This window comes from Limanda limanda, chromosome 2, assembly GCF_963576545.1.
Source record: "Limanda limanda chromosome 2, fLimLim1.1, whole genome shotgun sequence".
NCBI classification, from domain to species: Eukaryota; Metazoa; Chordata; class Actinopteri; order Pleuronectiformes; family Pleuronectidae; genus Limanda; species Limanda limanda.
This window is the reverse complement of record NC_083637.1, coordinates 16,571,853-16,588,804: the sequence shown is the minus strand read 5'-3', so window position 1 is coordinate 16,588,804 and position 16,952 is coordinate 16,571,853. Positions and strand designations below refer to the sequence as shown.

Here is a 16,952-nt window from a genome sequence, read left to right as displayed (position 1 = left end):
CTGTAATAAAAGGAATTTATGAACTGTATGTGAACATTATGAATGCCGAATAAAAGAAGCTACAATAAAGTGTTGAAATGCAAATAGCTTTTAAATTTTGTTTTTACATACAGTTATTAAAAACTGTGCTTGACAGCTAGACGCAAACATATCATTTGTGTGATTGTGTGTTCACACTGACCTCGTAGCACACTCAGTTTGGTGGAAGCAATGAGTTCTCCTGCCGAGTTGGAGGCGTGACATTCGTAAATAGCCTCATCTCTGGGGGTCCTCAGTGGCTGGATCCTCAGGACAGAGCCGGAGCCATCGTCAAACTCTATTACCTGTTAGTGGGGGGAAATAACATATATATCTGAGTGGCTAGAATATATTATTTTATTATGAAGCATTTTCATATCATTGAGGTTGAGTTTTTTAGTCTCACCAAAAGTAAGTGGACACCAAAACTAAACATGAAGGAGAGTTAATATTGGAGGTTCGCCAGGAGGCCAGAAACACAACTTTAAACGAAATGCTGTAGATGCTCATAAGTAACTGTTTCTTAAAGAAGCCATGATCCATTATACCCAACATGAGCTATTGCAAGTTTTATGGAGCTTCCTCTTTATTCAACCCCTTTTAAAATATTGCAATGTGGTACAGATAATATTAGCAGCAGGAGAGTTTAAAGGTTTGGCTGCAGCACTGGGCCCTTACTGATTTTTGCTGTTTGGTATTTGGTATTAATTTTACGTTCAGTGCCTTTTCCTAGCTCTGATGTATGGATGGAGGCAGGTTTACTGAGGGGACGGAGCCGGTTTCATATTTTGTAACTTTCAATCGTTCAAAATGACTGCCTTGTGCATCAGAAATGCTCTTGCATGAGATTAATTCATGCTTGTAGTAGATCTGGATTTTGGATTCAGAGAAGGTTTCTGTTGACTGAAATCCAATAAAAGTAAATCCCACAGTCACTCCTGACCGACAGGAAAAGCAGAGGGAAGTGTACAGCAGCAGGTAGCTGGAGCTTATATATGATAGATTAAAAAATAAAATATCTCCCCGAGTGATTTAATCACAAACAGGAAGACACCGAGATTAACTTAAACCTGGGAGGAAACTCGACTTATTAAAGTGGAAAAGCACCCTGAGCTGAGGGTAACATTGACTGGGTGGAGGGGAGAGGCTGGTTCAACATCTCCATCTGAGTGGTGAGGTGAGAGAATATATCAAAGGTTAGAGCCTTCAGGAAACTAATAAGGCTGACCATATAAGAATCTCCTGTAGCCCAGGGCATCATCTGACATATGAAAGAGACGAGAGTAGATAGCGTTTCACACGGCTATGTTTTCAAATGAAGAAAAAACAGGTGGCTGGTGCTCGTGTAATCCCAGAATAAAAGGCCTGGTCTATTGTACCCAACACAAAACACAGTCCTCATTATTGACTTAAATGTCAACTTTCATCGCAGTAATGAGCGATAGCAACACAGCAGACGCTCTGATTTGTCATCAGAGACAGAGCAGTGGGGTAACTAAGAGCATTAGTGACGACTCTGTTTCATTTAAGATGCTCACAGATGTTGCATTTGAAGTTTTGTGCAGGTCACACTGTGCAACATGGATCTAGAAAAAGCTGGGCACAACATCAGGTTTGACGTGTGTAGACTTTACAATGTTTACACCAACGGATTCCTGGAATACATCGCAAGATATTTTAAAAGAATAAATCATCTTAATTAATTGATCAAAGGATTGGTTGATACGAAAGGTGAAATAATACCTTCCTTACTTTAAAACTTTAAACTGCCTCCCTGTTATCTGTCCCAGCGTTACAATACTAAGTTGGTAACACACACAACAAATGTGCATCTAGTTCTCCCAATTGAGAGTAAATGTGCTTGGCCTAAAATTTAGCATTTTTATAAAGGACTAGTTGAGCAGAAGCACAAATAATTGATCCTGATAATTGACAATTATTTTTCAAATTGATTAACAATCCTTTCAGATCAAGTCAACTTCAGGTCAAACTGTCTACATGTGAAAAAAGGCTTTAAAAGAAAATAATAACAAGAAAACAGACACCAGTGCATTATTTCAACACCCGAACCCATTCCCATTCTCTTTTCCGGGGATGGGCAGAAATCAGTGGCAGTACAAGGTTGTGAGCTCCTTCATAGGTATCCCGGAATCATACCTCAAATCTCTGGTTGCTGACTTTTTTGCCTTTTTTGTTCCAGACAATCTTGGGCTGCGGATCCCCTGTGGCCTGGCACACAAAGGAAGCCACTCCCCCCTGGACTCCTGTTTGGTCTTCCGGGGTTCGCGTGAATCTGGGAGGTGCTGTACGGAAAGATGCAATGGAAAAGTTAGGTCAAGTTCAAACTTCCAGAGTCGCTGTCTTTCAGGGTGTGTGTGTGTGTGTTTGTGTGTGTGTGTGTGTGTGTGTGTGTGTGTGTGTGTGTGTGTGTGTGTGTGTGTGTGTAGCCACAGGAGCTGAAGAAGTTTTGATGGATGAGTTACTCATTGCTCTACATAAGCCTGCACATCACCATCAGTGTGCCTTCTTCTCACATACATGTATACATATTGTATAATACATTTTTGTGTTAGTCTAGTGTTAATGCACTTAACCCTTAACATCTTGCATTCACGTAACTGTAACATGTGTGTGTGTGTGTGTCTGTTTGTCACTGTGTTTATTTCAAAAATAAAAACAAAAATAGGAGAATGTCGTGGAGCACCACAGCTGGTTTGGTGTGTTTGTGTGTCACAAGGTGCACCCATTTTTGGAGTAGACGTGCACCTGCATCTGTCTTTCGGTTCAGTTGTGCATGTGGGTTGCACATGTGTGTGTGGGTCCCTTTTTTTCCCGTACATGTGTTTGCACGTTCCACCATGTTGTTTCCCTGTGTCCCTGTGTCACCAAAGAAGCTTAATATTTCTGTACCATAAAGGATTTATGAAGACTTACTCCTGACATGACCACTAAAACCCCTCTCTGCAGGGACGCCAACAATATCATAGCCACAGCCGCCGTTGGATTGTGACATCACAACATCAGAAAGATGCGGCACGTCAGTCATGGCACGTCACAGCCAGCTCGCCTAATGGCATTCCAGCCAAACCAGAAAATCCCTACTTAAGGGCTTACTGCCATCCGCCCTGACAAAGGGAGAGAAATTGCTTTTTGCTGTTTAAATGGAGGGAGGGAGAGAGGGAGAAAAGCTGAGCTTTTCAGAGAAGGAGAGGAAAAGAGAGGGCGCTGAAAGAGTGGGGACAGCAGAACAGAGGAGCGGGTGAGATAAAGAGAACGAGGGAGAGAGACAGATGGAGAGGGTAAGGAAGAGATAAAGCATGAAAAACAGAAGTGAAAGGAGATAGGAGGAGTAGCAGGAGGTGAGAGCGCGAGAGAGATAGAGAGGGAATGAGCCAGATGTACTGGCAAACATGGTCAGAGAGCCCCAAGCTGCCCGATCACCTCTGCATCTCACTGGCACTTCTACCTCAAAGACTGAATACAAGAGAGTGTGTGCATGTGTGTGAGAGAGAAGGAGTAGGAGTGTGTGTGCATAAAGCCTCTCTCAGACAGGCACTGAACTCAGGATATTCTCCTGGATTTATCTGTATGTGAGAACACAAATGTCCGATTCAGTTGCTCTGGAAAATGTCCACAACTTTTCTTCCCTTGTCAGTGAGCCTCAGTGAGAACACAGCCGGATCTGCTGTAGACAAAATCACGTGATTTCCGTAACAGAACTCCTATATTATGCCGTGCCTCCTGCAGGCTCTACCCAGATGTCAGCCCTCATCTGAACACATATTACGTTTGTTGTGAATGTGTCACCAATCTCCTGCTGCATTCATGATCTGTGATATAGGTAAAAGTCTGGAAAATGTCCGGACCCAATATTTTGAACATTTTCTGTAGCTCATGCCTGGAAAGTGTTTTTCTTATTGAACAAAAAAAGATTATCATGTCAGATTAATAAAGAATACAAAAAAATTTGTGAGTTTTAGCCCTTATATTTTAGTGACTGCATGCACGTATAGCCGGTTCATACATGGCATTCCACTGTACATGTATGTGATGCATGAGTGAGCAAATGTGGGTATGCTCATCAGAGAGAGAGAGAGAGAAAGAGGGAGTAAGGGAGAGAGGGAGAGAGGGAGAGAGGGAGAGAGGGAGAGAGGGAGAGAGGGAGAGAGGGAGAGAGGGAGAGAGGGAGAGAGGGAGAGAGAGAGAATGAGGAGCGGGAGAATCGCTCTCTTAATCCTTTTGCTAATCTCTCTCCCACAAAACAAATGAAAAGTGTAAAGCCAGCAGAGCCATGCTAAAAGGCACGGTAGATCTTTCAATTGCTTTTTTATCTTTCCCTCTTTATTTCTCCATCCCCGATATCTCTCTCTCTCTCTCTCTCTCTCTCTCTCTCTCTCTCTCTCTCTCTCTCTCTCTCTCTCTCTCTCTCTCTCTCTCTCTCTCTCTCTCTCTCTCTCGATTTATCTGATGTTAAAAGGTCTTAGGTTCTCGTTTTCTCAAATTTCACCCCTTTATCTTTCTGCCCCACTACTGATTCTTCGGCACCGAATCGCTTCCTCACCCCCTTCCTCCTCTACAGCTGCTCCTCTTGCTCCCACTTTCATCCTCCTTCTTGTTTCTCTTTCTCCATCTCCTCCCTCCATCTCTGGGGTGTTACATAAGTCTTCCTGTCACATTGACTGACTTAATGAGGAGGAGGGGGTGCAACCGTATGCTCCACACACTTCTCCCGACTCTCTATTGCAATTCCCCTTCTCTTTTTATTCCTCTTCTCTCCCCTCGTTTTGTGCTCTCATCCCCTTTCGCTTTTCCCCTCTTTCCACCTCTTTCACTCACTTTTTCCCTCCCAAATCCTCCGCCTTGTTGTCCTCCTCCTCTTTTTTGCTCCCTGCCTCTCTCTATGTCCAAACTGTTCGGTCTTTTTCCAAGATCATCAGGGTCTTTTGGCCGCGCTGCTTGGTGGGATTAAGCATTGACATTTGGTCCAGGGTGGGGGTGAAGGCGCGGGTTCATGCTCAGAGGGGCACTTGAATATTTGCCGTAGTTAAGGGGGAGGAAAGAGCTGCCTGCAAGTTTATTATTTCATATATGATGTAAAAAATGATGACGGGCTGAGAAACGTCCCAGAAGAGCTTGGTCTATCGGCGGGAACATTGCAGCGGTCACTGCTTTACTCTGCATGTCGCCTCTGCCGGCCTGCCTCCTCTTCCTTATTATGACCCAAGATGGAAGTAAGGGGAAAATACTAACTGGGTCCACGGAGAGAGATTTAGATGGAATTAGACGCTGCCAATCTTTCCCTCTGGTGTGTGTGTGTGTGTGTGTGTGTGTGGTGGATGGAGGGTGGCCTACATAAAGTTGCCATTCAGATCTCCACAACAGATGGCAGGGATTACAAAGTCAGCTCCTCTCTCTGGACCACTTTCGAGTCACGGCTGAAGACGTGTGATAAACTTTGAGAGATGGTCTTCACGTCTATTTTGCATTTTAAAAATCAAGATACAGAAGAAGTACCTGTAGGCACAACTGAAAGATTGCACCCTTAAATGAAAAAATCTGATTGGATAAGCAATTTTAATACAATCATTACATACAAGTGGAAAGACAGCAGACAGCTGTGCTTCTCAACCAACATCTGCATTATATTTGGTTATGCTGATAACGATTTTTGGTTAAACTCACCTAACATGAACCTAGAAACTATAATGAGACAAATGGATTTTCTGCAGAGTGGCACAAAGAGCAAGACTAAATGAGACGTCAGGGACATGTAGTTGGCAGACCTCTGTCCTAATTTAAGCTTTCAGGGAGTGTGTCTAATCTAAGATTCAAAGAATGGGACCTATATATTTAGAAAGACAAACAGCTATAATTAAATAGCGAATGGGGCAGCTATGGGTTTTATGACAACAACATTTTACAAGAATAAACTCGAAAATCATAAAATTGTAATGTTACGACAAAAGTTGTAATATTACGAGAAAATGTAATTAAAATGTAAAATGTAAAATGTAATTATTGAATTTTTTTAATCTAAGAATTACTTTTTCTCTATGTCATATGAAAGCATACTGTACCTTTGAGTGAAATTAGCATTTAATCCTTAGGATTCCACAAGTCAAATTTAGGGAATTAGAGGGAAATGTTTCATGTATGATTAAATTCAATTTAATGTACTAGAGAGAATCATTCTGCTCTCTGACCTCATTGATTTCCATAAAAAAAATATAATGAAAGAATCAAATCCTTGAAAAATGCAGCTATTTGTGTGCCCTCCGGTCTTATCTTGTGTGCCTTTAATCACTTATCTGTTCTGATGCGAAATAAATCATGAGGCAGACAGGCCCATCCAAATAAATCAAGTCAACAAAAAGGATGGAGTCCACAGCACAGAACGGACCCGCTCTACAAAGGATCAAATTGTAAAACAGAAGCTCTGAGATTCTGGATTACTGAGGAAGAATAAAATATGAAGAATATAAGATGACAAAGCCGAGGTTTCATCAGGAAAAGACAATGGTTTTGACTAAAAGGAGCAGATGGGGAAGCCCACACATTAATGGTGGTTAATCCTACACGCTTATGTGTATGTGTGTAGGTTATGTATGTGTGTGTGTATGTGTGTGTGTGTGTGTGTGTGTGTGTGTGTGTGTGTGTGTGTGTGTGTGTGCATGGCTGTTTCTGCTTCTGTTGAATAGGGGAACATCCCTCAGAGGAGGAAGCAGATAAATGGTTATTGAACTTCCCGATCTGATCGATACGAGGCGCATCCCCCTCGCACGCGTTTGTAATGATCCTGGGTTTGTGCGGACGTATGTTTGTGTGCACAAATTGCTTTTGTGTGAGTCTTTGTGTCTGTGCGTTTTCAAAATTTTGATCACATCTGAAAAGGCCGCTTTAGATGTTGGTACAACTTGCCAAGCATCTGTGCTTGCGCCTCACATTTCCCTGTGTGTGTCATGTCGTTAGGCATGTAAGGAGCATTTTACAGTCTTTGCCAGGGAAAGATCCAGCTGCATAGTGTTGCATGTAGCGGTGGGTGGATAGCTGATGACTCCCCAAATGGGAATTGAGTCAGGCTTGTCAGACAAGTTGAGGAATGAGGCCAATATCAGGGCCTGAGCCAGGGCCATGATAGTCACCCTCAAGACTGGGCGGGCAGCTGGCCAGGAACATAACTTAAAACACATTAACATCAAACCGACACATTAAGAGCAAATTATCAGCTGCTCGCTTTCTGCTGCTGGAAATGAAATTGGATTACTGAGGCCAATAAACACAGAGAGACAGCGATCGTCCTTATACTGAACCACAAAACCTTTGGTGTAAATAGAAAATGAAATTACGAGCCATAACCTTTGGTGACACTTCACCTTAAGGATAAACTGGATTAAGTCTCCATTAAAACCAAATCTGGAGTATTACCTAATTCATTTCAAATAACTTATTATATAAAAGAGTGATTCTGGTGATTTGCATGTAGCACGTCATTGGAGCATATAGATCGGCAAACACCCAGCTGATGTCTCCAAGCATCAATTCAACGACCTCATTTTTACACTAGCATAGGATAAAATGCACTTCTACTGCCCATAGTAATGTGCGTCCAATTAGCATGCCACTTACCCGCCATAGCTGCCCCAGGTTCCGACTAATGGTGAGTTAATCAGGGTTAATTTGTTAGAAACACAAGAGGAGGATTTAATCAAATGGGGTCTTCTGTATATACAGGTCATTAGAAACACATGGGACACCCACTGAGGTACACAACTTTACTGGGTCAGTGCTGGCTCCCCGTAAAGATGAACAGAGGGTTTTCACAGCGACGGTCTCAGCGCGTTACTCACGCACCGCTGGTCAGCTATGCTACGGCTAAGCTAACGCTATCCAAGGGCCTCTTTCACTACCTGCTAGGCTATAGTGCTAAGCTAGCACTGGTCGGATCCTGTTAGTCTCGGATGGGCGCACAGCTATGCTAGTTGCTAATAGCCTCACCGCTGAGGGCCAGTGATGCAGGACAAGCGGAGAAGGCTTCATTTTCTTTCTCATCAGCGCGGACTAATCCGTCTCACTCAAGGATTGACGTTAATAGATAACGATGGAGAACTTATTATGGGACTGGCAGGTCACTGTGCTACACACTGAGCGTGAGACTACACACTCAAAGGTGTGCGCTGTGCCCTCATTCCAGAATATGAAGCCTACTAAACTCCTCAGGCCAGCAAACAGTTAAAACAATAACTGAGATTGGCATCTTAATTTTGTGTGCATATGATTTATGAAAATATTTGTGATGTGACCCATTTCTGTCGCCTCGTGTGGAGAGATACTTGCACCGGAGTTGATGGAAAGAGGTCGTCAAGCATTTAAATGAGGCATTTTATTATTTTTTTTTAAGGAGCTGTTGTCATATTCAAGATGAGCAGGAGCTGGCGAGTTCTCACCGGAGCTGAATTTTAATACAATATGATAAATTATTCCAGAAAATACACCATGAATTATTAAGAGAGTGATGAAAATAAGTTAACTTGATAAGTGGCATGTGAATTAGAAATGAGGAAATTAAAGGGCATTTGCAGCACGATTAGAGTTTAGCTCGTTTCCTGTGTTTCCTGACTCAACGTTGCTGAAGACTATTCTGTAATATCACAACAGATTTAGTTTCATAGATAAACACTGAATAAATAAGTAAACACCGTCTAATTGTGTTAACCCTCCCTATGTTGTTAGGGCAAAAATGACCCATGTATCAAGTAAACAGCGAAGAAAACTGTATTCTATTCGATTCAATTCAATTGTATTTGTGTAGCGCCAATTCACAAAATACTTTATCTCAAGGCACTTCACATAGAAGGTCAAGAACTTAAAATTTGTATTTTATTATATTGCATGTCTCTTCAGAGTTATATCTGATAATGTTTCCCTCCCTTACCCTGCTATAAGTAAAAGTGAACCCTCTGCCACCTCCTAAGTTTTAACCACTAGGGTATAACTATCGCCAGGTGTCTTCTAGAGATGCTCCGAAACCATTTTCACCTTCCAGATACCGATTCTGATACCTGGACTTTTCCTTTAAAAAGTTGTTAAAGTGCAGCCACTAACAAGCCAGATGATAAATATAAAAGATCCTTAAAGTTTTAAATTCCTTCAAAAAACTTTCGACACGGAGCCAAAGTTTTGAAAAATAAACTTTGGAATAGAAGTGATTTGCGGGAAAAGAAAATTGCACTTTTATGTGGGTGAATTTAATCTACTTTAAAGACTTGGTATTGGATCAGTGCATAAATCTGTGTACTCGCTGGTGGCTGACATGACAGTTTTGGCAGTTTCGTAATCAGTTCTGGGGCTGTTATCTGTATCAGTGTCTTTCTGCATCTCTGAAACGTACACATTGTATCTCATTTGTTAAATTATTATTACAAGAACCATAGTATAAAATAATCACTTTGTGGTTTTATGACAGGTTTGTATGTGCCCGACTACCAAGATAACCAACACAAATATAATCCACCTAAGAATATAGTTACTCTTTTTACATTTTGGTTTTTGCACATGTTCAATAAACAATATAATGTATTGAATTAATCACAATGCTAATCTGGGTGCCGGATTCACTTTGCTCTAAAGTGTTGAACTATACCTTTACAGACTTCTGAAAGAACTGTCTGTGTTTACTTTTTTTTTAAAGTCTTCGGTGAAAAATGTTATAAAAAAACTGGAAGGAAAAAAAAAATGGGAATGAAATAGTTGACCAGTGTGTTGACCAGCGTACCACTGGCAGGCTATTGGTCTTTTGATCATCACTACCCAGCCCACAGGAGAAATGACTCAGTGCCTGTATCCTAACCCTACCAAGACCAGATGTTGACTTTATCTGACAGTGTGAAAGGGGGCTGACTTGTGGCAAAGGTCCGCAAGCCGGAATCGAACCCCTGCCACAGCAGAGGCTTGAAGTCTCAGTATGATGTTGACATTTTGACATTTCATACTGCAGTTATGGGTGAAAAGGATCTAAGCTTTTTTCATATAGCACTTTAAATGAGGTAGGGAATACCAATCAATCACACGCAAGAAACACGATCCATCCAAGAAAATAACTGCTTGATTCGGTTTCACACCGTTTGCTAATCCCCGGACCACAAACCTTTAAACTGTGTGACCCTGCCACTTTATCTCATTCCAGTGAAACCTGACGGTGCCTCATCCATCAGCTACAAAAGTGACGTGGAGATCACGGAACCAGATACTAATCGCATTCTAATCTCTTGTCCACCCTGAGCACTACACAAGCATGCACATTTACATACATATAAAACAGACGACTACAAACATACTTACAAGGGCACATGTATGTCACTACACACAAATCCTTACTCTTAAGCCTCTACTCTTTGAGAAACTGTATTACATGCATGTTAGATTGCCACTCATTGAAATAATCTATATTGTGTGCAGCTGTTGGGCCTTGAACACGTGCACTGCACATTGCAGTTGGCATTAAATACATGAAAACGCCAAAGTAAGTTAAATAACAGTTAAACAGCATGCTATGGACATAAATTGCGTAAGAAATATGACAATTTAAATAAATAGATGAATCCAAAACTAATCTAGTTTTTTTCTATTCTTAAAAAAGGGATCTTGTTGTGAAAGAAAAGATTAATTTGAGCAACTTTAGCCCTTGAACTCAGCACCTGAGGGAAAGCTAAATGAAAAAAACTTAAAGGTAACCAAAGACGGCTCTTGTCTAAGCCCTTGACAACTGGTGCCTTGCTCAGGGGCTTCAAACCTAAGTAAGAGCAGTGGTGCTGTCATCGTCCGATCACTTTTCTGACTCCAGTCAGCCTGTGGGCCATACCTGTGCAGGCCACATGTCTGAAAGTTGACGAGTCTATCAGTCATCCCGTGAGAAAGTGCCGTGTTTCCACTGCACACGACCGAACATGTCACGTAGGAAAAGGTCACATTTTTGGTTACGGAATAGCTCAGTTCTTTTATCGATGTTCCTGTGGTTTTTTACATCAAGCTCTGTGGATGGGGACACTTGGAAAAGCAGAGCGTTTACAGAACATAAATGATGTTATACAAGCTGAGGGTCTCACATTACCAAGAGCCACCCTCCGCAGAATTCTAAACCACTCTCGCCTGGTTTGAAAATACACAGTCTGCTTACTCAAGCACTGGGCTGCAACTCAGCAATATCTCCCCTCGTCCCCGAAGAAGGAGATGTGCTGTTACACACAAGGAGTTGAATTTCAGGAGTTCTGGAATTTTGCATAGTTACTTCCGAGCTGGATGAAGGGAAGGGACGACAGCTTGTAAATTTTTGGGGGAAATGGGGGTCAGCAGACAACCCCCCTATGTTGTTGCATAGTGTCCTGTCGCCCTGACTGACACACGGAGAGATTCAGTTCCTCGCGCAGAGCATCTCGCTGTGTACACGGAGCAGTGGCCTAGTTTGTGACAGGATCAGGGCATTACTCTTAATCCACCAGATACATGTCATATGCACGCACGCGCACACAAACTCACGGAGAGAAATGGTGGCGAGATGGAGGTGGAGGGCAAACGGGAGTAAAATAGGGAGAATTTGAAGAAAAAAAAGCTCAGTGCACTGCTTGTATTGTTTGCACCAGTGGTTGTGTGCAGGGTGCACATATGATATAATACCCCCAGTAGTGTCTATGTGGGAGCAATTGTGTAAAAAGTATATGATGATGGTGTTTTTGTAGTAAAATGAATAAGTAGAGCGCATATCTCCCCTAAGGCCCAACAGTCCCCTTAAATTCAATCAATCTGCACACGCTCATTAATATCTGTCCCCTAAATATGCCCGTTTTTTTTTCATCAAGATCCATGAATTACTCCCTGGGAAAATGGTTAAAATGAATGCAATGGATCCACACCAAAATGTAATAAGGGTTCAATCTTTGTCCTGACATACACTATGTGGCCTGTCCTTTGTATCAACCTATTAGACTTATAATGTATTCCATTCATTCGCTGTGAACTTTGAGTGAAGCCCTAACTAAAAGCTTTTTTTTTTTTTTTTTTGGAGTACGTTTAACATTTCAAAACACGGCGACACGAGATGAGCGCCAAAGATGTCAGTGTCCCGGCAGCCTGTTTGAATCCTTAACATCCAAATCTCCGAGCCCCCGCTGTTGATATTAAAAGAGACACTGCACGTCAAACACACAGAGATAAGAAGAGAAAAGAACAGCCTTTCCTCCCCTTTCCCCCCTGGAGCCCTCTGTCCCTCCTTTCTCTACAGATTATGTGTTTGTGTCGAGAAGAGGTGGAGAGCGGGCAAAGAAAAGAGCAATGAGACGAAGGCAGAGGGGAGAAAAAAAACATAGACAGAGGAGACAAACTGCAAAATCACTTCCAACCCCGTTGCATCTGTGCTGCTCCTCTTACCCTCACAGAGGAAGTTTGGGAGCATCGTGGTTTTGATGGATGAGTGGGTCTTTACTGGGCGACCCCGAAACTCACACTGGAGACCAGAGGGCACGAGATCGAGGGGAATACAAGAGTGGATTGTGGACGTGTCTGATTTTACTGGGCTCTGTGTGACTGTGTACCTTTAAAACATTGCAAACCGTGCGTGTGTGTGTGTGTGTGTGTGTGTGTGTGTGTGTGTGTGTGTGTGTGTGTGTGTGTGTGTGTGTGTGTGTGGTTGGGGATGATATATGTTCAGTAGCCCACGACCATGAGCTTGGAACAACACTGCAGACCACACTGTACTGGCCTCATGTTGTCTCTGCTTTGCATTCATTCTGTAATTTACCACAGCTCATTTGCATTGAAGAAGCCTTTCCCCCCCCCAACTAGACACAATTATTACTCAGGTACTATTTGTTTTTGCTATTACAGCTTGGGTTGGTAATCCTGAAAAAGCTAGCAGGAGCAGGCTACACTTAAAGGTTCAGTGTGTCGAATTTAGTGAGTGAATTTGCATGTTGCAGCTGAAAACCCCTTCAGCCCACCCTCCACTGCTAGTCTTCAATTTTCTTTAGTAGGTCGGGTTCAATAAGGTCTTTATTAGAGAGGACCCGCTCCCATTGTAAACATAAAGTACTTGAATACAAAGGGCCAATCCTCGGGTGAGGAAACAACAATTTGTACAATCAGATGATTACAGGATTATTTTATATTCAATTCCTGCCAATAGTTCCCTTTTACATAAACAGTGCACACTGAACATTTACATTATATAGCTAATACATCCCAGCCCTCCGATTGGAACTTTCGTCAAAGCTACGCCCGACAAACACGTGCACGGCCTGGCAACTGCTAGAAGTCTAACTTCTGCCTACCGTCTGTGCTTGAGTGGTGTTTGAGCATTGCTGGAAACATTTTGGTTAATGTAAGTAAACTAGTCTCTTTTAGACATTTTAATGAAGAATTGTTCATTGGTCTAGTTGTTTGCGACTGTAGAGGATGAGGAAGTAGCGCTGCTCAGACGGTCACCTCTCCTCGTGTGAACGCAACAATGGTTGAACCTCTTGGCAAGCGGCCATCATCGCCACCCACTCCTGGCAGGAGACCATGTTTGGCGGCACAGTAAATGGATACATAGTCTGCATGGCGAGTCTGTACAACTGAATTCTTTAATCCTCTTCTTTCTCCTCTATTATTCTGTCTACTCCATCTTTTTGTCTTCCTACGCTTCTGTTCTCATGTCCTTTGTCCTTCGTCTCAGGCTGTTTCATTAACAGTGTTAACGGATTCAAAGACTCAATCCTAATCATCCTAATCATCAACCTGACAAATTGACTGGGGCGTCATGCAGGGTCAAGAGTATCCCAGTAATGGTTTCTTCTGTTTGCTTGTGTAAACACCATATGCTGGTTTCAAACACCTGGATTATCTGTTATCTGCAGGTTTTTGGGAAGAACATTTAGAATATAAACAACCGTCTCAAGCTTCTGCTCATCATCTGCTATCTATCTTCAGTAAGAGTCAAAAGGTAGATTGCTTGGACAAAAAATAAATCAATAACTGGGCTCAACTGAAATCTGAATGAGCTCCCAGAGAAAGACAGTGGACGAGCCCCAATAAGTGATCTCACACACACACGTGCACACACACATGCACATGTTGGACACAATCACAGAGGCAGTGGAGAAATTATCTGATTTGCCATATGCTGTCTATCGGTCGATGCCAAATGCTGGGATGGACCAAAACAGCTGGCCTCGTGTCAAACCTGCCTCCTAACACACATGTACAGATCATCCCATACAGACAGGAGGGAAGGGATATCAGGGGCGGAGCTTTAAAGAAACCCATGTCCTCTCGACAAGTGCATTTAGATGATGTGTATAATCTAACAGCCTCTTTATACGCAGGTACACAGGTTTGTGTGTGCGTTTGTGGCTATATCCATACTAATGTATATTCATTTTAAAACGGCATTTTAAATCTATAAATGATAATCTATGTCCATTCTAACGCACTAGGAAATACAATATATATCATGTGACCATTCACGTACACTGGGCTCGTGAATGCCGGTGTTACCAGGAAGCAGATTGTCTACTCTGCAGTTGGTTGCTTGGTTACAAACAAGGAAAAACAATGATGATGAGGGATTATTTTCTTGGAACGACGATGAGGTTGAACTGTTCCTGACTTGAGTGTTTACAACATTTTGCCGGGTGGTGATTGTGGGTGAAAGAAACTCTTTGAGGTTCTTCCCTCCATCAGGACTAAAACCGCCCGCCACAAGACCAGCTTCTTCCCGGCTGCAGTTGGCCTTATCAAAAAGGCCCGGGACCCCCACCTGACTTGGACTTTTATTCCGCCCCCACACCTCAAGGATGTGTTACATTAACACATATTATATCATATTATACTGTATTACATTGCATATTGCAATTTGACACTGTTCACTGTTTTGCATTCTGCATTTTGCGTTTCACTTTTTACTTCACTTTTTATATCTTTTATATATTTTTATATAGATATGTGTATGTCTAAATAAATGTTACTTTGTATAAATATTAAAAAAGTGAGTAAATAAGAAGTAAATAGTGAGTAAATATATATTGTTTTTTATTGTTTTTCTTATGTGTGGTGTATTTATTGTGTTTTTATGTTTCTATGTTCATTGTATGCACCAATAACCAGAGCAAATTCCAGGTAGGTGTAAACCTACTTGGCAATAAATACCTTCTGATTCTGATTCTGATTCTGAAAGCGCCATCGTGAACAAACATTTCCTTTTTTTGCCCGTCTGTACAACAACACAGCTGCAGAGCCAATCTTCTAAGTTTTAGGCTCTCAAAAACTCAGTGAAGTGTTTCGAAACTAAAATATAGGACTGTGTGTCTGTGTGTTGGAGAATGAAAAAGACTTACAGTCAGCATCAGCCAGGAAGAGGAAGCTAAGGAGGAGCAGGCCTGGACTGGCAGAGTGCATCATGGGATATGTCGACACATGCATGCTGTATCCACCGTGAGCTCACTGCCTCACTGTACAACAGGACGATAGAAACAGGCCCTCACAACCTGGAGAGAGAGAGAAGACAGGGAAAACGTAGACATTAACATCCTGCCAAGCTCCAAATTAAGAGAGATTCAGACATTAAATAGTCACACACACACAGACACACACACACACACACACACACACACACACACACACACACACACACACACACACACACACACACACACACACACATGCAGACGTGTGTTCCCTCTAGGCCTCACACTCCAGTTATGCAGCTGCCTCTCCTCTTCTCGCTTCATTAGGACCATACACTCATTGCCGGAGGTGTGTTTCTGTGTGTGTGTGTGCGTGTGTACAAAGTTCACAAAGTAGCTGATGAATTTCAACTTAAAGCAAACATTAGGCATAGAAGCATCAGTTCGGCTTCTCTAAAGTTTTTTTCCCACGTCCCACGTAAGCGATGCCCTCGATTTTTCTGCATTCAGTTTTTTTATCTGTTACACAATCTACCAAGCGGCCCGGACTTCAATTCCAGATTTCCTTTCATACGTACGTCAAAACGGCCTCATTTCAGATTGATGAGGAAGAGAGAATGGCTTTAAGATGGAAGAGTGGAGTGAGGGACTGATGGATGATGGGCAGATTAAAGTGGGAGGAGACTGACTGCTGTTATCTGCGGGCTATGTAGCACACAGTGTTAGATCAACATACAGCTGGATGTCTTCATGCCTTCATCCTTCGCTCACTTCCTTCCTTTGACTCTCTCTGCCTCTCCCAGCGCTTCCCTCCTCATTACACTTTCATCCTTTACCCACACCTGAAATGGAAAGTTTTCCTTTTGGCAGTTTTAATCTTGTCTTTCACGGCCACAATCTCCCATGTTTCCTCATTTTGTCTTTACCTCAGTCAGATTTTTTTAACTCTCCCCCTCTCCCCCCCTCTCTCTCTGTCTGTCCGTCTGTCGTTCACATCCATCCGTCTCTCCGCCATTTGCGGCGCCTGGTGTGAGTGTCTGGCATTAGAAGATACCAGGCGTCAGTCTGTGTGTCAGAAATCTCATCGCTCAAATCACGTGACACGATGAGACATGGCAGATCACCGCTGCTGTCCAGAAACTGACAGCGCTGAGTGAGAGGCCCTGGGAGGCGAGCGAGCGATGAGACGCAATGTGTCCATGTGTATTGTGCACTTGTGCTTGCACTGGATTGTGCATGCATATGGGGCAACTCGTGCATATGTTGATGCCTCTGTAGCATATGTACATACATGTATATATTCATGGTGACTGCCTAAATTGCTTGTATATAAACCTGTGGGTGTGTGTGTGTGTGTCTCTCTGTGTGCTTGCAGCTGCATGCTCCATATCGTGTGGGCGTGCATGCATTTGTTGGCTTTCCAAAACTGGACAGAGTCATCAGCAGTGGCAGCAGCAGTCTTAATCCGCTCCACTCCTGAACAAGCCATCTGATTAAAAA

General features: G+C 42.6%; 1 protein-coding gene across 1 annotated transcript in view; it reads right to left on the bottom strand.

Annotated features, from left to right (window-relative positions):
• The window catches only part of ptprdb (protein tyrosine phosphatase receptor type Db), a 61,588-nt gene extending 46,120 nt beyond the window's left edge, over positions 1-15,468 (bottom strand). Inside the window, exons 1-3 of the mRNA XM_061086508.1 lie at positions 15,384-15,468; positions 2,176-2,321; positions 182-323 (exon numbers count right to left, since the gene is read on the bottom strand). Coding sequence (XP_060942491.1) covers positions 182-323; positions 2,176-2,321; positions 15,384-15,468 — 373 coding nt within the window. The remainder of the gene's footprint in view (positions 1-181; positions 324-2,175; positions 2,322-15,383) is intronic.
• Between the last annotated feature and the right edge of the window lie 1,484 nt (positions 15,469-16,952).